Source organism: Ambystoma mexicanum, chromosome 1p (genome assembly GCF_040938575.1).
Source record: "Ambystoma mexicanum isolate Mex_15411 chromosome 1p, UKY_AmexF1_1, whole genome shotgun sequence".
In the NCBI taxonomy this organism is placed as follows: domain Eukaryota; kingdom Metazoa; phylum Chordata; class Amphibia; order Caudata; family Ambystomatidae; genus Ambystoma; species Ambystoma mexicanum.
In genome coordinates this window covers 734,598,828-734,624,530 of record NC_090921.1, presented here as the reverse complement: position 1 = coordinate 734,624,530, position 25,703 = coordinate 734,598,828, and the positions used below count along the sequence as shown (strand labels likewise).

General features: G+C 49.8%; 1 protein-coding gene across 2 annotated transcripts in view; it reads right to left on the bottom strand.

The window, feature by feature from the left end:
- PIP5K1A (phosphatidylinositol-4-phosphate 5-kinase type 1 alpha) overlaps positions 1 to 25,703 on the bottom strand; it is a 750,147-nt gene that overhangs the window by 340,967 nt on the left and 383,477 nt on the right. For both annotated transcript variants that reach the window (XM_069650241.1, XM_069650243.1), the window contains exon 4: positions 22,928 to 23,058. In XM_069650241.1, the coding sequence (XP_069506342.1) occupies positions 22,928 to 23,058 (131 nt within the window). The remainder of the gene's footprint in view (positions 1 to 22,927; positions 23,059 to 25,703) is intronic.

Sequence of the window (25,703 nt, the reverse complement as noted above, 5' to 3'; positions counted from 1 at the left end):
AAAGATTTGTAGTTCCCTCTGCAGCACCCAAGGCACGGCCCGCCACCTGTATTATTTACAGCCCAGCAGTAAACCTCCGCCTGAAAACACAAATCCAGAGGCGCCCTCTCTTAAGCCCCACGACCCACCGGATCACCTTAGGTTAATGGCCCCTGTAAAATTAGGACACCCAATAATATGGCAACATTACAGCAACACATTCATAATGACTTCTAACAAGACAGGATGACATGTACCACCTGTCCCATGCCCTGAGACCCAGCCCTACGTCCTATGGTACCCGGTCAACAGGACACTGGTAACCATGTACTGATGAATCGACATCAAACCCCTCTCGAGGTGCATTCCTCCTGTGTTGCATTAACCTGTAGAATAACCTATTGGAAGATTTACTAAAGAAGATAATATTAAAAATGACTGAATGACTGCGGTGTGCATGGCCTAGGGCAAAGAAGCCAGGAAAAGACATTCATCTCTGACACTGGCCACAGTGGCACAACGACACCGCCTGGATGAACCCAGCTGACCCGCTAGGCCCAGCCCAACCCACGAGGCTGACCAGTGACGTCCTCCACCCGCGGCCAACCACATCACAGCAGCACCTATAGCTAGTCGTCGCCACCCAATCCCACTGAATTTGTGCCCCCTATAGTGTGTAGGTTCTGATGACGTTTTTTGTAAATTTATACGCCTGTCTTTTCTATAGTCAGACAGAGCGCTCTCTGAGTTTGCAGAGTTCTTTGCATGCCCTATTCTGATTGATAAACTCCCATTTACGCTCACCCGCACTTTGTCTTGGCCTTATTCCCATCTTGGGAGAGTCCATCATTGACTCTCATTGTGGGGAGGATTGTGCTGGTTGGGGACGCTTGCCTTCACCAACTGTAATGTTCTTTCGATTGGATGCTCCTCCCACGTATTCCTCATCTTAGATCTATCCTTACCTTTAGGTTTCGCCTCGGAATTTTATTTTTCCTCTCTCCAGCAGGGGGCGCTCTACTCGAGGCCGCAGCTTCGATGTCCCTCAGCGGCATCCGTCGAGCACCGACGTCATTCCCCGTATAAGAGCCTCGAGCGCGCCCGTTGGCTTCAGTTCTGTTTCTTCGTATATTATCGTCCATGGATCTTGATAGTCAATGACATGCCTCTTTTGACCCAAGCCCTAAAAGAGTTTAGAGTGTAATTCACGTAAACTGTACTGTGGGGTTAGGATGGGTGGGTCGATGAGGAATACGTGGGAGGAACATCCAATCGAAAGAACGTTACAGTTGGTAAGTAACTTGTTCTTCAAATGGATTGTGTCCTCCCACGTATTCCTCATCTTAGATAGATTCCCAAAGCAGTTTTGTATTGGAGGTGGGAGTACAGTATCTTTTTCTAATCGTGTACAGAATGTAGTACAGATTTCACAAACAGACCTCCTTGAGAAGAAGTCGAGTCCAATGCATAATGTTTTATAAAGGTGTGCATAGATGACCATCTGGCTGCTGCACAAATACCTTGCACAGGGACACCCCTTTTTAGTGCTGTTGAAGTTGCCATGCCCCTGGTCGAATGAGCTCTTAGTCCATCAGGTGGTTCTTTTCCCGCCAATCTGTAACATTCTGTTATGGCTAAAATTATCCAGCTGGATAATGTTTGTTTAGTTACCGGAAGGCCCAGTTTACGTCCAGTGTATCCCATGAAAAGTTGATCACACTGATGAATTTTTGCAAATCTTGAGATGTAAAAACGAAGAGCTCTCCTGGGATCTAGTCTATGAAGTCGCTTCTCTTCCTTGCTTGCATGAGGAGGAGGGTAAAACGTAGGTAAAGTTATTTTCTGTGACAGATGAAAATCCGAAACAATCTTTGGCAAAAAATAAGGATTAACCCTAAGAACTACTTTGTCCTTATAAAAGATGGTGTGAGGAGGACCGCTCGAAAGCGCCTGCAACTCACTTACCCTACGGGCTGATGTCAGTGCTGCAAGGAGTATTGTTTTCAACGTAAGGAACCTTAGTTGACAAGAATGTAAAGGCTCAAATGGAACACATGTGAGAAATTTTAGAACTAATTTTAGATCCCACACTGGAACCTGCAAAGGTATTTGGGGGGAAAAACATTATTTAAACCCTTTAGGAATTGAATTATCAAGGGTATTTAAAAGTATGATTCGGGGGGCGCTGTTGTGCGCCGAGCAAGATGGCCGCCTAAAGCGTGAGCTCCGTGGCAGGCAGACTTCACGATCCTGTTTTTGGCACATTTGCCCCTTTGCAGCCGCTCATGGGGCACACGGCTCTGTAGCCGCTACCTCAGGGATCCTGTCGACCCAGTCCCGACGTGAATCGGGGCTGGGAGGAGCTTTCCCCGGACTTCGCGGTGCCCATCCCCCAGCCTGCGGCGCTCCTGCGCGTCTAAACCCGGCCCCGGCGGGGAGTGGACGATCCCGCCCGGTGTCTTGCCGCACTTCTTCCCGCATCTGCTTGCATAGGTGGGAGCCGGCCGGCCTGCCTTACCCTTCTCGGCGACGGGGTCGACGGAGACCTGGGACCGTGACCCGCCGGCAGAGCTACTGTTTCTGCTGGTGCCGGGTGGCCTGAGGCGCCCTGCCCCGGCGCTCCTGGAGGAGCGTCCGGCCTGCGGCGAGGCCGCCCCGCTCTTCCTCCCCAGCTGCGGGAGCCGCCGCGAGATCTCCTCGCCCTCTCCTTGGAGGTCTCCCCCCCCCCCCCCCCATCAGCACACGCTGCGCTGCTGGAGCAGCGCGGCTTCCGGGTGCGTGCTGTGGGGGACTCCACTGTGATCCTGTGGTCCCAGCCCCGGAGTGAGTGGTGGGTCCGGGAGGAGCTTTCCCCAGACTTTGATGTGCCCACCCCCCCGCCTGCGACGCTCCTGCGCGCCTACACCCAGCCCCGGCGGAGAGTGGACGAACCCGCCCGGGGTCTTGCCGCACCTCTTCCCGCATCTGCTTGCATAAGTGGGGGCTGGCCAGCCTCTCCATTCTCGGCGGCGGGGTCGACGGAGACCTGGGACCGTGACCCGCCGGCCGAGCTACTGTTTCTGCTGTGCCGGGTGGCCCGAGGCGCGCTGCCCCGGCGTTCCTGGGGGGACGTCCGGCCTGCGGCGAGGCCGCCCCGCTCTTTCTCCCCAGTTGCTGGAACCGCCGCGGGGACTCCTCGCCTCCTCTCGTGAAGTCTTCATCCCCCGTGAGGGGGTTGCTGGGTCCTCTTCCCCCCCCCCCCCCCGTCAGCGCGCGCTGCGCTGCTGGAGCAGCGCGGCCTCCAGATACGTGCTGTGGGGGGCTTCACTGACTTCCCATGCCGGAGTTGCTGCCTTCTTCCCTCTGTTGAGGGGTGCCCGTGGTTCTTTCACTGGCAGCTCCCGGCCTCGGGGCCCTGGTGTCACCCCTATCTGGGGGGCCGTCTCTCCTGCGGTGGGGGCATCGGAGGCCCACAAACAACAACAACTGACCACAACAACAACTGACCCCGTCTGGTGAGCTCGAACTCTTCCTGGCCCTCCTACTTGGAGGCCCCCCTCTTGACTATCCCCCCCACTGGGGGCCACTCTGCCTTCGCTGCCCACGCATTTTCTCCACCCTGACTGGAATCTTAGGCTCTGGGTGGCCCTACTGCTCATCGGTGGCCTGTTTCTTCCCGCTTCATTACTCTCGGGGCTGCTGCCTCTCCACCCGGAGGGATACTCTGCTGGGGGGTGCTGGCGGTGCCGCTGGTCCCCACTCTCCCATATCTGGGGTCTCCCACCTTCAAAGCCCTCTGGTGCGGATTCCTATGCCCCCCTGAGTGGGCTGGTCCCCCGCGGTCTACACTGACCGCCATAATACTACACCGGTACGGTCTCGCGGCCACGGCTTTCCCTGCTTCCCTCTCTTGTTACACATCCTACCTGGGTTATTGGCTCGCGTGGCCCAGGCCGCCGCGCGCCCACCCCCCCCACCCCGTCCCCCTATTGGGGCGGCCAGCGCTTCCCCCTTCATCCCACTCAACCACCATCTTCGTCAAGATGACCAAGGGGGGCGCGAGGAAACAGAGCTCCATTAACATGTTTGCGAGGGCTGCTGTGAGATCGCCGGAGGAGCCCACTGAGCAGACCCCTGTTGCATCATCATCCGTCGAGGCACCGGAATCCCAAAACATGATGGACTATGTCAGGGAGGGCTTCACTGCGCTGCACTCAAAACTGGATGATATGAACGGCACAATATCTTCGATCAAAGCCCACATTGAGAGGACCGATAGTCGTGTGTCTGAGGTCGAGACACGGGTCGGTTCTGCAGAGGATGCACTGGGTGCCCTGCGCTCCGAGGTTGTCGCTCTCTCTGGCCGAGTCCTCGAGGTGGAGAAGAAGAACGAGGACTTGGAATCCCGCTCAAGGCGTAATAACCTTCGCATTATCGGGGTTCCTGAGAACGAAGTCCACGAGCCAATGGAGGACTTCGTTGAGCACACACTAATGTCACTTCTGGATTCACCCAAGCTCCCCCCTCACTTCGCTATTGAGCGGGCGCACCGTGCCCTTACGGTTAAACCCAAACCTGGGGCTCCGCCTCGGCCCAGCATTGCCCGGGTCCTGAACTGCCGAGATCGTGATACCCTGCTTAGGGCCGCGAGGATCAAGGGCGAGCTGTTCTTGGGTGGTGCAAGGATTCATCTTTACCCCGATTTTTCGACTGCCGTCCAACGGGAGCGTAAGACTTTCCAAGCGGTGAAGCGGAGGCTGCGAGATCACTCCATTAAATATGCTATGCTCTACCCCGCCAAACTGCGCATAGAACATGCTAACCAGGTGTTCTTCTTCACGATCCCAGAGGAGGCCTCCAAGTTTTTGGACGAACACTTCCCAGGTTGACTCCCTTCTCCTGTCCACGGCTCTGCAGCTACCCCCTTGGGCCCTGCGGGGGGAGGCCAGGTCCGGCCGTTCCCCGGCGCTGGAGCCGCATTGATCCTCTTCCTCGGATTCGGCTTGTTCAAGTTTGTTTAGTACAAATAAGTGCCATATCGCTATGTGCAACTCCTGTACAATGTTTGTAGTTGCACCTTAAGCTCTACTGGTTCTGCTGCAGCCCGGAGCGCTGCGGCCAACCCGGCCTACAGGCCCCCAGGCGCTGATGCCTCTAGTTTGGTTTTGGTTGAGGGGGGTTGGGACTGTCATTCCTCTGTTTGGGAGGGGGATGTGGGTGGGACATGTTTGGGGTATTATTATCAGAAAATTGGCGCTGGCAGCGAAGGCGGACCGTGATGCAGCATTCATCCATTGGTCTTGGTCACTTTTTTTGACTAACACCATCGTATCTATGGCTGAAGGGGACTTGACCTTTATGAGTTGGAACATACGGGGGCTGGGTAACTATAAAAAGATGAGGCAGCTCCAGCTGCAGGCTGAGCGCCACGGATCCAAGATTCTTTTTTTGCAGGAGACACATGCTCGCACGGAACAATGCGTGTGTTTCGCCAAAACCTGGGGCCCCAATAGATTCTTTACCGATTTCTCTACTCAAAGTCGTGGGGTCATGACCCTCATTCACAAAAGTCTCCGGTTCACCCTCATTTCCTCACAAATTGACCCCCTGGGCAGGTATGTTCTGTTACATGCCACGCTTCAGGGGAAGGAAGTGGTTCTGCTGAACATTTACGGCCCCAACCTGGATGACCCTGAGTTTTACAGACAGGTCACGTCTCTTCTGGATGGCTTCCCCCTTGTTCCAATTCTCTGGGGGGGCGATTTTAATACCATCTTCGACGTAGCCCTTGATAGATCTGGGTCCAAGCCCCGTCATCTCTCCAGGGCAGCCTATGCTGCATTATCATCCTTACCTTGCTTGGCCATGGTGGAAGCATGGAGGTTCTTTTACCCCGACTCCCGCGTTTATTCGTTCTACTCCTCAGTCCATGAATCATACTCCCGAATTGACCGTTGGGTGATCTCCAATACTTTGGTTAAGGACGTGATACAGTTAATGATTCTGCCCAGAACCTTGTCCGACCACTCTCCAGTGACTATCACCATGAGTTGGAGTCCTGATCCCGGCCGGACCCGCTGTTGGAGATTGAAACCCCTCGCTCTGCTCGACCCAGAGTTCCGCTCCGAGCTCGAGGACTCTATTGAGGAGTTCTTTGAGATGAACGCGGGGTCGGTACCATCACTGGCCACACTATGGGATTCTTTTAAGGCTTATATTAGAGCAGTGGTCTTCAAACTTTTTTGGCCAGGGCCCCCCTGAGCAAAATTTGGGCAGGTCGGGACCCACCAGAAATGCCAAATGGACAGTATATATTGCGCGCCGTCACCTGCTCCCATCAAAGTCGCTGGGCTCCCTCATCCCACTCCTACCCAGTCGCTGGTCTCTCCCCACCCCATCACACACCCAGGGCTCTCCCCACTCTGCTCCCATCACTATCCGATGGTTCCCGCCCATTGTGCTCCCACCATAGTCCCTCGGTTCCCCCATCCCGTTCCCAACACAGTCTGAGGGCCAGTGGCGGCTGGTGAATCTTTTTTAAGTGGAGGGGCATTAAGGGGAGGTTCGGGGGGGTTTCCCCCTGTGAATTTTTTTTTAAATAATAGGTTAAAATGTTGCATTGTAGAGCATACTTTTAACAAAAAATGGGTAAATAGCCAAACAGTTTGCAATTGTTGCTGGGAGTCCAGGGGGCAGGCATTGATATTTTATTTCTATCGCGCTCGTACACAAGTGTTTCAGAGCGTGACAAGGCAAGGGAGGGGAACAGAGGAGAATAAAACAGCGATCTTACTAGGCCCAGTGACATTGAGAACGCGCAAGTGTGAGGGGAAAAGTGCATGGAAGGGGGGAGAAGTGGAAAGTGCGAAGCAGAGGAGAAACAGATAAATAACAATAAATAAATAATAAAGGCAACAAACAGTGGTAGTGCAGCCAGCAATTTGCAAGTGCTACGTTTAAGGCAGCAGACAGGGTAGGTCTGATAAGTGCAGGAAGAAAGATGGTTCTCCTCAAGTTTTAGAGTGGCAGGGCGCTGTTCCAGAGGGAGGCCCCAGCCGAAGACGGAGATCTACCCCCAGCTCGTTTCTTTGATGACCCCAGCTTCGTTTCTTTGATGACCCCAGCTGCTCTGTCCGTATGTGCGAGGAGGCGCAGGAGCTCCCCCTCGGACATACAGACATGCAGTGCCCCAGCCAGCATTTCCAATGAGCTATGCAATGCTGGCGAAGCAAAACGCCCCAGCACTTGCATGGCTCAGTGAGCATGTGCGGCTGGGGAACTAAACTGAACTGTCAAAGGGAAACAGTGTTTCCCTTTGACAGTTCAGCCAGCCCAGGAGCACTCCATTAGCTGGATAAAGCAGCTGAGGGAGTGCTCACTGTTTCACTGGGCTGGCTCCTTAGCTCCTCCATAATAGGTGAGGGGCCACTGGGTGGGCGCCTCTTGCCATTATGGATGAGCCGCCAGGCTCGGACAGGCCTATAGGGCAATGCCTGTACCAAAAATGTAAAATGCTAGTTTGGGCCAATCAAAATGGGCCACCATTTTGGCCAATGTGGACCATTTTGATGAGTTACTTAACTATGCAGTTAGTAATGTTGACCATTGTTGCTGAATATATCACAATTTACTTACATTTTAACACAAAGCACCCCTTTGGGTACTATTGAAACAGTGGGCTTCATAACTACTCTGGCGGTAGCTGTGCCGGTAAAACCGGCACGGCTGCCACTGGAGTTGCATCCGGGTCTGGCACCCGCGAATGGGCAATTACTAGGTCATGCCGAGTTAGGCGGACATGATAATTGCCCTTTCGAAGGTGCCGGTAGATCCCCATTCCCATTTGAGCCCCATATGGCTCAAATGGGAATGGGGAGCTCGGATGCACCGGCACCGTTAATAACGGTGCTGGTGCATCCGACGAGCTGAGGTCAGACCTGGCGGGGGCTGTCAAGCACCCACGAGCACAACTCTTACTATGGCGGAACGGTAGCAACGGTGCCGGTAGCTTACCAGCACCGTTGTTACTGGTCCGCCATAGTAGTAATGAGGCCCAGTCTGTGACTAAAGGAATGAATATCCATTTACAACTGTGGGCCACTTTTTCATTGTTGCCTGAGACAGTTTCATGCTTCAGCCCGCCCATGTGGGCCACCCCTGCCCATTTCTTCCAATCTAAAAAAAAAAAAAAAATCTTTTTTCATGCTGAGCTCTCAGGGCCCCCCTGGGATGCACCCGCGGACCCCTAGGGGGTCGCGACCCACAGTTTGAATACCACTGTATTAGAGGGATTGTACTTTCCAAAGAAAATGGGGTCCTTAAGTCGATCCGGAGAGACCTAGCCGAGAGTGAGTCCAAGTTATCGAACCTAGAGGCTGCAAGCTCACTTCACTCTTCCCCGGGTAACCTAGCGGCCATTGGGGCGGAATTAGATACGTTCCGCTCCCTTGCTGAGCGCGAACAAAGGTTTCTGGACAACTCGGGCACTGCGAGGAAATACGGGGAGGGCGAGCGCCCTGGTCGTCTCCTTGCGAGGTTGATACGACATGAGACGGGTTCCCCACACATACTCGGGATCGAGAGACCTGACGGCTCCTTGGCTGTCTCCTCTCGGGACGTCAACACGGAATTCTTTAATTTTTACGAGTCCCTATACTCTAACTCAGACGAAGTGTTGGTGGTAGAGATTGACTCCTTTCTCGATTCCCTCCCCTTGTCGACTTTACCCCCTGAGGCCGCGGGCTCTCTTGATTCCCCACTCACACTGGAGGAGCTCTCTGATGCTATCGACTCCTTATCCTCGGGGAAGGCCCCCGGCTCGGATGGTATCCCAGTCGAATTTTACAAGTCCTATAAGTCACTCCTGCTTCCCCACTTGTTGGCTGTTTGGGAGGAGTCGGTGGAGGCGGGGGTGTTCCCTCCTTCACTTCGTGAGGCCACGATTACAGTATTACTAAAGGCTGGCAAACCCCCCTCGCATTGTGGCTCGTATCGTCCGCTTTCACTTATGAATTGTGACGCCAAAATATATGCAAAGGCCCTGGCGCTCAGGTTAGCCCCCCTCCTACCATCCATCATTCATCCCGATCAAGCCGGCTTTGTCCCGGGGCGCTCCACCTCCCTTAACTTAAGACGTATATTTAATATAAATCGATAGGATTAGCCCAGAGACTCAGGCTGTGGCGGCCACGCTTGACATGCAAAAGGCCTTTGACTCGGTCTCATGGCAGTTTCTTTGGCGGGTTCTCGAGAGCTGTAAATTTGGTCCCTCCTTTCTCTCTTGGGTCAAGCTACTCTATTCATCTCCCGTGGCTAGGGTCCGCACTGACGATCACTGCTCCCCTCTCTTTGGGATCGCCAGGGGGACGAGGCAGGGGTGTCCATTTTCTCCCTTGGTTTTCGCGATTGCCATTGAGCCCTTCGCGGACATGCTCCGTCACCGTCATGCCCACAGAGGCCTCCGAACTGCGGGTAAGGCGGACATAGTCTCCCTATATGCGGATGACGCACTGTTGTTCATTCGTTCTCCATCCATCAACTTGCCTCCAGTGCTTGAGGATATCATTCATTTTGGCCGGGTCTCGGGCCTTAGGGTGAATTGCTCGAAGTCCACCCTTTTTCCACTAACGGAATGCACTCTCTTCCCCCCCTGACACTCTGGGATTCACATGGGCTCAATCCACGTTCACCTACCTGGGGATAGAAGTAACGCGTCAGCGGGCGCTGACCTTCGAGGAGAACTTTCGGAAGTACCTTACACATCTGTCCGTTAAAGTTTTAGCCTGGGACAAGCTCCCGCTTTCCCTCGCAGGCAGAATGGGACTCCTGAAAATGGTGGTGTTACCCCAGCTGCTTTATAGGTTTGCCAATATACCCTTGTGGCCAGGCATGGACTTTTTTTTCGCGACTTGACTCGTACAGTTAACTCCTTCCTTTGGCACTCAGGTGCGGTCCGGCTTAAGTTTGAGACCCTGTCCACTCCTATGGCCAACAGGGGCTTTGGCGCTCCTGATTTTCTTAAATACTGGCTGGTATCCCAGATCCAATATATCTCTCATTGGTTTAACATGACTGACCCCCCCTCCTCATGTCCGGCTCGAGAAGCTCGCGGTCTGCGACCGCGACATCCGCTCTTTGGTAATACAACCCGCTCCTCTGGTACTGAATTCACAGAGCCCGGTCGCGTGCACATCCCTTGCAATGGCCAAAACATGGAAGCTGCTTGGAATTGCCCACGTCTTCCACGGCAACCTTCCTCTCTGGAACTTCCTCCCAGGGGTCCCCCAGGTTGCACCACTCACTGTTCGTCGCTGGGCCGAAGCGGGTTATGAGTTGCTGCGGGACGTGTTTGACCAGGGTATATTCATCGAATGGCTTGACCTCCCTCTGCCCTTGAGGAAGGACAGGAGTGTCTGGCTTCAATACGCGTCACTCCGCAAGACCCTCAAGCGTAATTATCAAATGTTCCCTGCTTTACCACCAGACGATCCGGCCATTGAGGAACTTACCTCCCCCTCACCCATGAGAGGTAAAATCTCCAGGTTATATTCTATGCTGCAGTCCAGATCCTTCCCTGAATTTGCTAAACTTAGACGGTCTTGGGAGGTGGACTTGGGGGTGGAAATGTCAGATGACCGCTGGGCACACTTATGTGAACGCACTCACCGGGTGTCCTTTAATTCTCGACTTAAACTTATTCAGTTCAAGGTGCTGCATAGGTTCCACTATACGCCGGTCAGATTGCATCGCATGTCCAGTGACCATCCCTCCAGTTGCCCTCGCTGCGGTCATGTAGATGCGGACTACATCCATATGATTTGGTCCTGCCCCCACCTCTCACAGTTCTGGGGAGCGGTTTGCTCGACGGTATCTGCTATTTTCGATCACCCCATTGACCCTTCCCCAGCATTGTGTCTCTTCCACGACCTCCCTGGCCTCTCACAAAACTCCAAAAAATTGGTCGGCCTCTGCATGCTCTTAGCGGTTCGGTCCATCCTGCTTTGCTGGCTTTGCCCCTCTCCCCCCACACATGCCCAATGGTTAAGGGCGGTCACGTGGGCCTCTGACTCCGAGGAAACCTGGTCTCACATGCAGCCCTTCCACTCCAGGCCTAGGGACATCTGGCTTAGGTTCCGTTCCTACATGTCCGACCTCAACATGACTCCGGTAGCTTCCCCTCCACCTGCTCTTCCTCACTAGTTTGAGATCTCCCTCCATATCATGGGGTTTGGCCACCCTTCTTCACATGTTACTTGTATCTATGTTCCTAAATCATTGTGTGCAATCTCTGTATGCCTGTACCATGAATAATATTGACAGATTGTACTTGCTGGGCGCTGTTCGCCTGTTTTGCTGCCACGCTGCCTAATAAAAAAAGAATTTAAAAAAAAAAAAAAAAAAAGTATGATTCTTCTTCGGAACAGCGCTTAAAGATGGATAGCGCTGCTAAGTATCCCTTTATCGTTCCAACCTGGAGCCCCAGATTGGCTAAATGTAACAGAAAAGATAAAATTGTGAGGATATTACATTGAAATGGGTCCACATTCTTTTCTCTGCACCAGCTACTGAACTTGTTCCAACGACAACGATACAGAGATTTGGTTGCTGGCCTTCTAGCCGAAAGCAAAATCTCCATCACGTCATCCGGAAGATCCCAATCCTTGTATCTCAGCCTTTCAGAAGCCATGCGTGAAGGTTGAGTGTGTTGACCTCCGGATGGAGAACATGACCTTCCTGTCGCGAGAGAAGATCCTCTCTTCTTGGAAGATGTATTGGAGGGCAGATGGGCAGATGGACATGTCGAGAAGGTCCGGGTACCAAGTTCTCCTGGCCCAATCCGGGGCAATTAGGATCATGGTTTTCCCAAACTTCATCAATTCCTGATTACTTGAGGGATCACAGGGATTGGAGGAAATGCATACAGAAGTGGAAACTCCCATTCCACCACAAAAGCGTCCCCTAGAGCTCCTCTCGGGGGAAATTCCCTTGAGCAGTACAGTTCACACTTCCGGTTGGCCCCGGTTGCGAACAGATCCACTTGAGGGGTTCCCCAAAGGGTAAAGATCTCTTGAATGACTTCCTGAGCTATCTCCCACTCGTGAGAGACTGTGCTCTGCCTGCTCAGAGCGTCCGCTGTTGTGTTTCACTCTCCGGCTAGATGAATTGCCGATCAAGAGATCCCTTCTTGTATTGCCCAGACCCAGAGTTGCATCACTTCTCTGCACAATGGTAGTGACCCCACTCCTCTTCTCTTGTTGAGGTAGTACATGGCCACTGTGTTGTCCGTCATTATCAGAACATTCTTTTCCCGTACAGAGGGCAGGAAGGCCTTCGGCGCTAGTCCGATTGCCCTCAACTCCAAAAGATCATTGTGTAGTTTGGACTCCGATGGAGACCAAGGTCCGCTGATTGTCAGATCATTGATATGGGCGCCCCAGCCCGTAAGTGAGGCGTCCGTCACTACGGTTATCTCATGCCATGGCTGCCAAAAAGATTCTCCTCTGAGGATATGATGTCTGCAAGCCCACCATTGTAGATCCTGTGCTACTTGGGCTGGGACCTGCAGTAGATCAGACATTTCCCCTGAGAATTGGGACCATTGAGTTCTGAGAGCCCATTGAAGAGATCTCATTCTCAATCTGGCACCAGAAAAATGCAGGATGCCATCAGATTGAGCAACCTGAGAAAATCGAAGGCCGGAAGATGCTGGGCATTCTGGAATTTTGTTACCATCTGCAGAATGTGGTGAGCTCTCTCTTCGGGAGGCGAGGCTTTGCCCGAACAGGCATCTAGGACTGCTCCTATAAACTGGAGCTTCTGTGATGTTATCATGTTTGACTTTTTTAATTTCAGAGAAAAACAAAACCTAGTTTGTGAAGGAAATGACAAGTCTTGGACAGGTGATCCAGGGCTTGTTCTGGAGAACGTGCTGTGATCATCCAATCGTCCAAATAGGGGTAGACATGAATCCCCCCTCTCCTGAGACTCACTGTCACCACCGCCATCAACTTGGTGAAAACTCTTGGGGCGGAGGTCAACCCGAATGGCAGAACTCAAAACTGATAGTGAGAATTGCCAATCGCAAACCTCAGGTACTTTCTGTGCTCGAGATGAATTGGCACATGAAAGTAAGCATCCTGAAGGTCCAATGATACTAACCAGTCCTGGAGTTGGGGAGCCTGAAAGATCTGAAAAAGTGTGACCATCTTGAATCTGTCCTTCCTTAGGAACTTGTTCAAGTTTCTCAAGTCCAAGATGGGTCTCAGTCCTCTGTCTTTCTTTGGAATAAGGAAGTATGGGGAATACCAACCCTTGTTCCTCTCCGCTACAGGTACATGTTCTATTGCACCTTTCTGTAGCAGGGTTAAAACTTCCTCCAACAGGAGCGGATCCGGATGCTTGGCAGAGTTGTATTCCGGAGGATGATTTTGAGGTTTCTTTAGAAAAGGAAGGCAGTAACCTTGGGATACTTTTTCCAGTGCCCAAGCATCTGAAGTAATGCCCCGCTATTCTTCTAGATGCTGTGAGATTCTGCCTCCCACTGGGGTCTTGTGGGTCAAAACCTCAGAGTGGTTTTGCGGCAGCGGCTGATGGTACAGATGCCGTTGCTGGGGCTGATCTAGCACCTTTACGTCATCCCCGAGGAAATTTTCTTTGACCTCTCTGATTGGCCTGCCCTCTTCCTCTTCCAATTGAGGAATAATAGCGAAAAGGACAAGCCCTCCAGGAAGGTGAGCCTGTGTAGGGGCGTTGCTGAGGTTGTTTTATAGCGGCACAGAGATTTTGCCCCCGCTTTGGAGGTCTGTATCTTCTCCAAACTTTCATCTGCCTTGCTACCGAACAACCTCGAGCCATCAAAGGGCATATTAAGAAGTCTGGATTGCACATCAGGAGCAAACCCAGATTTTCTTAGCCACGCAAATCTACGTAGCACTGTGCTAGTCGCCATGGACCGACCGGCTGATACTGTCAGCTGTGTCCAATCCCGATTGAAAGCATTCTCCCGAAGCCTCCTTTCCATCCCTGATAATCGCTAGAAAGCCATCACATTCTTCACCTTCTGGGATGTGTTCAGCTGCCGCCGACATGCAGTCCCACAGGGTATATGTGAACCTTGCCAAGGTACAGGTTACATTAGTAGACTTCAAAGCCATACTGCCAGATGTGAAGATTTTCCCAGACCATACATCCACCTTTTTATCGTCCCTATCTGGAGGGATTGTAGGGTATGCCGCATTCTTTGTGGAAGTGGCTGCCTGTACTACTAAGCTTTCCGGAGTTGGATGTTTGCTGAGGTATTCCGGATCAGATGTACAAGGTCTATATTTAGCCACAAACTTTCTATTTACTGCCCCTATGGCTTCAGGATGTTCCCATGCAGAAATAACCCTTCTTTTTAAGGCAATATGAAATGGTAGAATGGGGTCTTGTTGGGGTGTTCCAGATAATATATCCGTCCTGTCATCATCATCATCATCATCATCATCATCATCATCATCATCATCATCATCATCATCATCATCATCACTGACTGGTGAACTCCTACCCCACCCCATAAATTCTGTAATTCTGCTCATGAGTCTTCTATAACTCGTATCAACCTGTTCCGATGGGTCTGGTTTGTCAAATTCATACTCTGGAGAAGCAAACATTCTTGCAGATCTTGAATTCTTGAATGAGGATTAATGAATTCCTGTCACGCATTCCACTCGTCCCTCTGGGGGTCCCATTCCTCATCCCTGTTCCCCGAACACCCCTCGCCCTCTTGCCCGGTTCCGGGACTCACAGGTTCTCTGTTCGCCCCAGTTGCCACTGCGCCGATTGCCACAAAGCTTGGGTCGGCATGCTGTTAGCCCGCGGAGACGTCTACCCCTTTGGCATCTTCCGTGGCGGCTGCTAGACTGGCTTCTTCCGCGTCACATGACCGCCGCCTTCCGCTCACGTGTTTCTGGACTACACTCACGTGATGCGCTCGCGGGTCATGTGACCAGGAGGAAATGGCAGCGCCAGTATTAAAGCGGCTCTGTTGCAGTGCTTCACAGCTGTTTTCTTCGGATCCCTGTACGGCACTACATACCTTTTGTCTCGCCCCTTTTTGGATCTTGACCTCGGATTTGTTTCACGGACTGGCAACGGATAACCCTTGGCTTTGGTACTTGCTTTTGGATCATTGTTATGACCACGGACTGCTTCACGGACTCCTACTACGTTCCGCCCTTCTTGTGCAAATTCTGGCATCAGGTGGGCCTGGCACTTGCAACGCTGCTGGGATAGTTACATACTGAAAGAACAGCCTTGCTGGGTCTCGGAACCTTCCCCATAGGTACAACTGCCACTCCAGACACCTTTTGGTAAGACCGTTCCACTTACTTGTTGATTCTGTTTTGGCTTGACACTTAACCAGTGTTTCCTTTACAGTGGTTCGGGGTTCCACGAGTACCGCAGCACCGGAAGAACATCTCCCACCTGTGGCCTCAAAGGCTGTACAGAGAGTGACTTTGATTCTCTCTGTGCGGCACTTGTGGACAGAGGACTCTTCGGCTACACGACATTCAAGACACAACAATTCCTCTAGGACAGATCTTGTGCCAAATTTAACACCAGCAGAGGTTACTTCCTCCTCTTCTGATGAATCTCCCTCATAGATGGATGACATGGTCCTGAAAAAAATAATGTCGACTCTCAGGATGAAAAACCTTTTCAGGTATTACAAGTCTTTCCTTTATTGAAGGTTTAGGCTTCGATGAAAGTGTCGATGGCGCCGAAGTTTTAATCACTTCCTTCGACATCGTCGAAGGAACTTTCGACAACCTCAATGTAATCGTCGAGGAAGCCGTGGAAACCATCAAAGGAGTTTGTGGTCTTCGAGCGCGAGCTCGACGTAGTTTCCTTCGAGGGAGTTGTCGACTCGAGGAGCTTCGAAGTCTTCGACGGCGTTGATGTCGACTTCGATGGCATATGATCTTTCGACGCCATTTTATTTCCCTCTGCCTTCGATTTATGCAAAGGATCCGACTTAACGAGGTGATCGAGAAGAGTCTCTCGATGACGTTCGACGTCTTTTTATCAGCCTTTCTTGTTTTGGACCTTCCCCCGTCACTTTTCTTGTGAGCAGGAGCATGGTCTTCTTTAGCTATTTTTGAGGGGCCGCGTTCTCAAACATTTTTAGCATGGCAACTCGAAAAGCTTCCCATTTTCTCAGAGAGTCATGTTTAGATGGACATGTGATAACCTTTTCCGAAGATGTCGAAGAGGATGAGGGAGATCTAAGAAGGCTAAGAAGAGACGGCATCGAAGACCAAGAAGAAGACTTCCTCGATCTACTTCTCGAATGATGTTTTTTATGATATGACTTCGAAGACTCGTCCGAGTCTCTCTTTTTTAAAGTGGACTTCGAAACACCCTCCCCCATCACCAGTTTACCTCTACGCTCTTTTAGGGCTTTGTGGGTCATCGACTGGCACGAACCACAGTCTTCAGTACGGTGGTCGGGACCGAGGCACCATAGACAGTTCTTATGTGGGTCCGTCAGGGACATTTTCTTTCCACATTATAGGCATTTTTTAAAGCCCGTCTTCGGTGTGGAAGGGTTCGAAGACGACATCGCTTTTTTCTCAAAAAATACTAAAGCGCAGTTTCACTCGATCTGAAGCAAAGCTAACGGAAAAACGGAACTGAAGCCAATGGGCGCGCCCGAGGCTCTTATACAGGGGATGACATCAGTGCTTGACAGATGCCGCTGAGGGACATAGACGCGGCGGCCTCGAGTGGAGCGCCCCCTGCTGGTGAGAGGAAAACACTTTCCCAGGCGAAACCTAAAAGGTAAGGATACATCTAAGATGAGGAATACGTGGAAGGACACAATCCATTTGAAAGTTACAATTTTAAGTAAAGTCAATTTCACTTTACTGCTCTTGGAAACAGTAGTTTATCCACAAGAAGGTATTAAACCTTTGGGAAATCTGAAAGACTGAAGGTGCTGTGTGACACAACGTAAAAGATGATGCCTATGGAGTTTGTCAGACTCCACAACCAAAACAAACAGTGTATAAAATCACATTAATATACATGAGCGAGTGGGAAAAAGGGTCACACACTCTCCAGGATAAAACAAAAATCAAGTCCTCAAAATCCAGCAAAGTTGCTGGGGGTCTCTAAGGTGGAAGGAATGAACACATTTCTGAGAATTCTCCCTAACAGTTCCCTCATCCTGTCAACATTGTACTCACATTTTGGTTGTGTCAAAACTTGTTTCTCCACCTTTAAAGGTGCCTTACACCCAACAAAGGTTTCTTCTTGAGACTTGTGACTCTCACAGGCACTAGGCCTAACTATTCATAGTATGAAAGGATTTTTTTTGTATTTATTTTTTTTAAGTCTTAGGGCCTTATTTTACAAGGCAGGTTAACAGTGTTTCATTGCTTTTTCAATACTTAACTTGAATTTCAAGTGTTCCTGGATCAACTTGTCTGTTTTACTTACTGCACATAGATGATTTTCTATGTTCCTAATTGAATCATCTCCAACTGTCTTAAAAGTAAAGTGTTGGTGTTCTTGAGTCAAAGCATACAGGGTAATTAGGCAAAATAAATAGAATATTTGTATGCATTACTTGGCAATTTGAGTGCTGTGTGCGCGCCTTATTGTGCCATTCCGTCAACAATTCCTGAAGTCTAAACCTTTCTGCTCTACCGCGATTGAGTTCTCCAAGTGTCTTTTCCCTATTCATTATAATACGATGGCCTCTCATAACAATCAATCTCAACACTGAACAATCTCAAAACAGCTACTTCTTAAACTTGCTCACTTTTTGTTATAGGATCAGTGTTCCTATGTGAAGTGCGTATGTCCTGACAAGGTCTTTGTGCTTGCTATACATAGACCTCAATGACTAGACACAGTGAGGCTGAAGCGTGTCTGGCTGACTCCTTTTCTTATGCAGAGAGGGTGTGGCCTTCCAGTTCAGGCAAGGCTATTCCATTTGAAACAGGGTTTGACTAATTTTCATATGTTGGGGCCCCTTCTGCAACAGCTCATACAAACTAAAGACAAAGACAAAATTGCAAATTTTCCAGTATTTCAGAAGCTCATGGATTTCCAAAATATTTTTCTGGAGTTAAAAATACAAAACTAAAAACATTCCTATATGCCTGTGACTTTCAGACACACATCAAACACTACTGACAATTCAGTTTCTGCAAATATGTTCTTGATTTGTTTTAAACCTGTTTCAGAGGGTCTGGATGTTATCAGCTGGTTGTGGTTTTCTCTACATCAAGAATTAGCAATATATGTAATAGATGGAAACTGAAGTCTATAGGACTGACAACTTTAATGATCTCATTATAGTCAAACATCAAAGGACAGTAAGCAAATAGCAAATGGTTGGGTTGGCGTTATACAGCCCATAAATAATAGACACAATGCTTGTATGACTACATAAAGGCACCACCCCTAGACAAACCTTCCTGTTTTCAGCTTGACCAGGGTCTTTCTGGGTTGTCGTTGGAGGGTTTCTGTCAGCTTTTAGGATTGTGCTGCTCTGTGCCCACTAGTTCAGCGCTGTGATTCCTTATTAAAGATGTATGCTTGTGCTTAATAAGTGACATTTCACCATTAGCTGGCGCCTTTCCAACCACTTTAACTGCGCCCATTTGTTCTCGGTCGCGGGTTATCCACCTGCATCACCTTCACTGCTAATTGTCATTATCTGTGCCTAACGGTCCAGTGTTTGATTGTACCCGCTGGTCTAACAGCACTACTTGTCAAATAGACTGGAAGGTGCCCTATCTTCCGGGCTTTTGCCTTGCCTCTCACTGCAACAATTGACCTAGATGCCTCCCAGAATTGTACTTACACATATATAATTTTGTGAACCTATTACATGCTTCAATTAATGCATCTCTCGGGAACTACATTATCTAGCAGACTAACGTTCTAGGTCCCCATTCATAACTGTGCCACTGTTATAGATCATCATGTTCCTTTGCACCCGAGCTTACCCTACGCAAATGCCATTCCTACTTGTCTTAACTTACTCCCTGTGGGCACCTACCCTTGCAACCCAACTTCAAATCTCTATCTTATTCGTAGCTATTACTCCTCTCGTATTGACAATGGTTCCTACACATAGGCCTATAGCGAACCAACCACCTAACCAGATTGTGTCACTGCACAACGATACCATGGGACACCCCGTGCTGTGCGATAACTTGCCATTTTATAGCACTGGTCCTACCAACATATACCTTAATGCCCCTGCTCTATGGTTGGATCATTTCACTAAGAAACCTACACCTAACCAACCTTGCTCACTCCACATTAGAAACAAGAGACTAGGAACTAGATTGCACCAAGAAACCTTGCTCATGGTCTAAATGTCCTACGCCTAGCCCCATCTACCAGGTTCCCACTACACCAACTCTGTCTGCTCATACTACCCCTCTCCTACCAGGCAAAGACACAGATCAAGGGCGCTATGGTCAACGCTAGGTCCCCTTCAGCCCATGTATTGGATATTGCTGACCTTATCAAGACACAAGAGCTTGACTTTATTGCTACACGCTGCCTCCGGACCTGCACTCTCTCTGGCGATACCCATAGATTACTCCATTACCAGATGCGACCGCAACACTAGAGGGGGAGGAGTTGTCTTATCCATAAAAACTCACTCAGCCTGAGAGCCTTACCCAGCGTAAACACTGAATCGGCCGAGCTACTTTCGGTCAAGTAACCACTATCCGCTAACCAAATGGCTACTTTACACCTTATCTACATACCACCAGGCCCTGCGACATCCTTTGTGGACGATATTGCTTCCGTATTACTTTACAAAGCCAATCATCCTCCTTGGGGACCTTAACTTGGGCCATCAAGATCCCAATGACCCTACTGCAATAGACTTTGCTAACACCTTAACTGATCTAGGATTCACCCATCACATCCAAGAACCCACCCACGCCAAAGGGAGGTCTCTTGACTGGTTAGCCAACGCCAACTGCAACATCAGCTGACTATCCAATTCTCCTTGAGCATGGTCGGATCACCATAGTATTACTTTCAACATTGAAGCAGCTCTTCCACCTGCGCCATCTATTGCGCCTGCCATCCCTACCAGAAACAAAAGGGACAAAGGATACGTTACTCCCTCTCATTCTTCCTACTATTAATATTACAGATTCCTGCTCTGATCCCCCTATCTTAGTGGACACCTATAACCACGTTGTGCTTACAGCTTTAAATTCCATCGCCCCCACTAAACTCAGGAAACCTAAACCACATGCGCACCTCAATTTGTGGTACACACTACAGTTAAGAGTGCTTCGCAAAGCTAAACACAGAATGAAAACCCGAAGGAAAAGTCATCCTTCCGATGTCCACAAGGATGGTCTCACCTTAGCCTCCCGCAACTATAAAGAAGCAATCTTCCAGGCAAAAAAATAAAAGTCTTATAATAATCGCACTACGCAAGCACAATCAAATACCAAAGAATTATTCAAAATTCTAAAAGGAACTTGAGCCACCTGCATTGCCCCCAGACACCTGCATTAAAGACAGCAATTGGTGCACTAACATACAGACAGCGCTCCTGGACAAAATTACATCCCTCCAATCTAAAATTAAAGGGAAACTAAACTCTCTACAGACTGATAAACCTCAGACCACTCCTATGAGTGCTACCTTCCAGGCCAAAACGAATTTGAAACCTCTCTCCTTCTCCCCACTCACTACTGTTGAAGTAGAAGGAATTATGAACAAACTTAAACCTTCTAATTGTCAAGGTGATTCTTGCCCTGCCACTATCAAGGAAGCCTCTCACGACCTAGCCCCTTTCATCACGGCCTTTATGAACTCATCCTTCAAAACTGGTATAGTCCCAGACAATCTCAAGGACGCCCCGGTGATCCCTTTGCTTAAAAAACCATCTCTTGACCCAAATATACAAACTAACTTTAGACCTATCACTACTGTCCCTTTCTTGCTCATAATATTAGAGTGCGCAGCCTACCTGCAGATCCAAGACTATCTTGAAACCAGCAATCTCCTCGATCTGAGACAATCAGGTTTCCGCCCGAGACATGGGACTGAAACTGCCCTGATCGATCTCAAAACTCAAACTGAGGTATTAAAAGATAATTGGAAATTAGCTCTGCTGTTACTTCTCGATCTTTCTGCTGCGTTTGATCTGGTCAACCACCAAATCCTATGCCAGCATCTCAAATCCACCACCTACTTCTCTGACTCTGCCACTGTGTGGATCAGCTCCTTTCTAAGCAATTGATCCATGCAGGTATTTTCCCCTACAGCCTCTGCGGACCCCGCTCCCATTCACTGCAGCGTTCCTCAAGTTTCTTGTGTGTCGCCTACTCTTTACAGTGTGCTCACCAAACCTCTCTGATGTTCTTGACTACCTGGGTGTCTCTTACACTAATTATGCTGATGACACCAGATACTCATCCCTATTCAAAGTGATCACACAACTGACACCAAATCCTTGAATGACGTCTACTTGGTCATTCAGGCTTTGATGGCACAACATGAACTTTGCCTCAATGATGACAAGACGGAGTTCCTAATACTAGGCTCAACTCAACGTCTTAATAAACTAGACCATGCCTTTAAGTCCTTCACCATTGACGCCAATGTCTCTAAGGACACTAAAACATTAGGTGTCTATCTTGACTATGCTCTTTTGATGAACAGACAAATTAACGCAGTGAGGTCGGCAGCGGCCTAAACCTGCAAACTCATTACGGCCTGCAGGCCTTTTCTAAATTCCCCTAAGTGTATCACTTTGGCTAGAACACTTATGTCCAAGATTGACTATTGCAGTTCCCAGTAAAACAGAATATCTCTGAAAACCCTTGCCTTGACGCACAAGTGCTTAGCTAACAAGGCCTCTTCCTACCTATCCAGCCGCCTCACTTTCCACACGTCCCATGAGAACTGCCCAAATACAGCCTCTCCCTGCCCAGATTCAAACTTCAAAAAGCTGGGGGCGTGAGATTCCCTGTCCTGGCCACGAAGCTTTGGAACTCCCTTCCTATCTCCATTAGTGCTGAGCCTTCCTTCCAAGCCTTCAAGAATAAAACTAAAGCATGGCTCTTCACACAGAATGTGACGTACCGAGTATAGGGCCTGATGACCAAAGACTCACAGCCGCTTTGGCTCACTGTATATTACTGTACTGTATTGAATTTATGGTGTTTTATCGCGATTCCAGCTCACATCTGTATCACTCTGTAAACAGGTGGAGTTAGATCACCTCCAATGACTTGTAACTAACTGTGTTATGCAAGATTATGCGTCCGGATGCCTTTGGGCCTGGTTGCGCTTTACAAATAAACTAAAAATAAATAAATACATTTCATGTAATACATATACAGCTCATGTTTTCCTGATCAGGCAGGAACAGAACAGCTGTGTATTTTACATCTTGGAGTGCTCGGCGTATGTACATGCCTAGAATAAAGCACTTTGGTTGCAGAGTAAACTGATTGATGGCAGGATGATGGGTCATTCAGTGTTGCCACATCTTTCACCAGTCAATACTGGCTGATCTATGGGAACATTTGTGCTTGAAAACCCAATATACACTACATTGCTTTCTAGCCCTGTCCTTCTCATCTTTCACAGCCTTAAAATCAACATTACAAGCCGATCCCTTCTCCAGAATGAGCTAGAATGTCTTTGCTTGACTTTTTCCGGCATCCCCAACAGGGAATTGGAACAGCACTCCTCTTAGGACGTGCATCCTCCAAATTACTTTAATTGAAGTAATTTTATCGTCTCATTTGACAGTAAGAGTAGTGATGATTGTGTCATTTTTGAAGTGCTGTAAACTGATAGGTACTTGCATAGCAGAACTGACATGTGAAATGTGTGCTTTCAAACAAATCATTCTGCTAAAGTTTATTCACAACTTGTACAAATCAAATCAGAAAATGTATATAAAAAGGTGGATACCAACCCTGGAAAGAAAATGCTTTCCACTACGTAGAAATCTTGCATAAGGACATCGCGTTCCGGTTTTGTGCTCAGGCTGCCAACTGTGTGAGTGATTCCTAGCTGAATGGCACCTTTTAAAGCAGAGGATGTAGTCTGAAAAAGAAAAGAAAAACATGTTCTAGTGAAGAATTTATTACCCAGCAAAGGAACTATGTTAAAAACCAAGCAAGCAAGTGCCCTTTCAACAAGTGGATTGGTTGATTTGAAGGAAATCTGGTCCTCTCCACTGCGCAGAGTGGGTGATGCAGAGGATCTTGTCTGGGACTCAGCATCTGATATGGAAGCTAATGCAGATCTACTGAGCATGGGTGATGCACACCTGCCTAACCTCCGGCTTTATCCAGGAGACTCAGGGTTTTCACGCTCTTCTCCGGGTCTCGGGAAAGAGCGTGGAGTCTCAGGGTTTTCGCCACAGACCCAGTCTGCAGGCCTTTCGCGTTTGTACGGTTTTGCGCGGGCCCCGTAAACCGTCACAAATAAATGTCACACGGGAGCCGGGCTTCATGCATCCTCTTTATTCAGGGTCGCACAGGAACTGACCCAACATTTCCCCAGCCCCCTCCCTAGCCCAACGTCACTTCCCCTTCTCAGGGTAACTAAGATCGCAACGGCGGTCTGCCCACACAACGATGTGGGCGGGCTGCGGAGCCCTCAGGAACAACCTGACATCTCCCCCCTTTTTAGCAACCGAGTTGCTCTCTCCTCCTTACTCCATTTCTTCTATGAGTCTGTGTGGCTTGAAGCAGCTTCTCTGGGGTCGACCACTGTGACCAGGTGTCTGTTCGGCCAGGCCCTGGGGTGACGAGATGTCCTCACCTTCTGAGGTCTCGCTCTCCTCCACATAATAGCTGTCCTGACAGTGATCGTCCGCACTGTCTGCTTCTCTGTCCTGTACGTCCTCCATGTAATACCTCTTGGGTTTGAAGTACGACACATTTCGAGTGACGGAGGACTGGTTGGTTCTCTGGGCCGTGATCATCGTCCCTTTCTTGTGCGTGACTGTCAGCGGTTCCGGTGCAAACGTGGCATCCTCCTTTCGTTGCTTAGGTTGCCGCAACCACACTTGGTTTCCCAGTTCCACGTTCGACTCCAGTGTGTTTCTTTTGTAATCGGCGTTGTCCTTCATTTTGGCTTTAGCTGTGACGTCCTTGTGTCTGGCCTCCTGTTCCAGGGGCGTGGCCTCTGCTGCGTGTGTGTCTTCCGGCAACCGTGTCTGGACTGGTCTGCGGAACATCAAGTCGGCTGGGCATATGCCCGTCGTGCTATGGGGGGTGTGACGATAGTCCCTGAGGAACTGATAGAGTGCTTGTTTGAATGGTTTATGGAGGATGGTCGCTATTAGCGGGGTTCTTTTGATGTTGGCCATGAACCTCTCGACGATCCCGTTGGCCTGTGGCCATCTCGGAGTTATCTTCCGATGGTGGAAGCCCATATACCTCGCAAAGTTCTCGAAGTCTGTGCTCATGAACGGCGCTCCGTTGTCGGATTTTATGATCCTGGGTATTCCATATGTGGACAACATGCGGTCCAGTACCGGGATGAAACTGCTGTCCACAATTTGTGCGTCCGGGAATCTGGAGTGTTCATCTATTAGCACTAATACATAGGTGCCATTTCGGAGCGGTCCAAAGAAGTCCACCGCCAGTTCTTCCCATACGTGTTTCGGTAGTGGCGACATGTGGAGTGGGTTTGGGTGCGGAGGCGGTGCTACCTGTGCACACGTCGTGCATTGTCCTATAATTTCCTCCACCATCGGGTCAAGCTTGGGGAACCACACTTTTTCCCTTAGTAGTCTCTTGGTGGCAACCACTCCTCGGTGGCTTTCATGCGCTACCTGGATTGTTCTGGTGCGCAGTGACTTTGGGAGGAGTACTTTGCATCCTTTTAATATTACATGATCGTCAACAATGGAGAGTTTGTCCCGGACATGGTCTATTAGTTTGATATCCTCTTGGATCTCCTCCGATTCGTGCTGCGCCTGTTGACGCATGTGTGCTCTTCTGTCTTCCTGTATGCAGTGTTGTAAGATTCGTAGAGCAGGGTCTTGTTCTGAGTGTGCTATGATGTCTGCCCACCCCACTGGTAGCGGTTGCAAGTGGTGGACCACATAATTGAGATATTCGTCGGCGATGGACGGTTGGGAGTTGGCGGGGCCAGTCGGGTGGCGCGACAGATAATCCGCTGGATTGTCTTCTTTTCCAGGCCGATGTTTGATGATGAACTTGTAGTCCTGCAATCGCAGATCCCATCGGGCTATTCTTGGCGGCATCCTTGACTTGGGGTCTCCGTAGATTGTAAGCAGTGCCTGATGGTCCGTGATGATGGTGAACTCCTTGCCATACACGAACAGGTGGAAGTACTCGCATGCCCATACCACTGCTAGGCTCTCCTTTTCGGCCTGGGAGTAGGCTTGTTCTGTCGGGGTTAGGCTCCTGCTGGCGTATGCGACTATGTATATTTTTGCGGGTTCCAGTGGGTCAATTTGTGTTAATATGGCACCTAGACCGACGGGGCTGGCGTCCACGATCACCTCGGTGTGCCTTTTGGCGTCATAGTAAGCCATGTCCTCTGCCCTTGAAATGGCATCTCGTATCGCCTCAAACGCTTTTTGGCAGTCTGTGGACCATGTGTAGGGTTGATCTTTGCACGGTAAGAGGCGCAGCGGGTTGCTGATGGTTGCGTAGTCCTTTAGGTATCTGGAGCAATAACTGGCCAGTCCCAGGAAGGAGCGAAGCTCC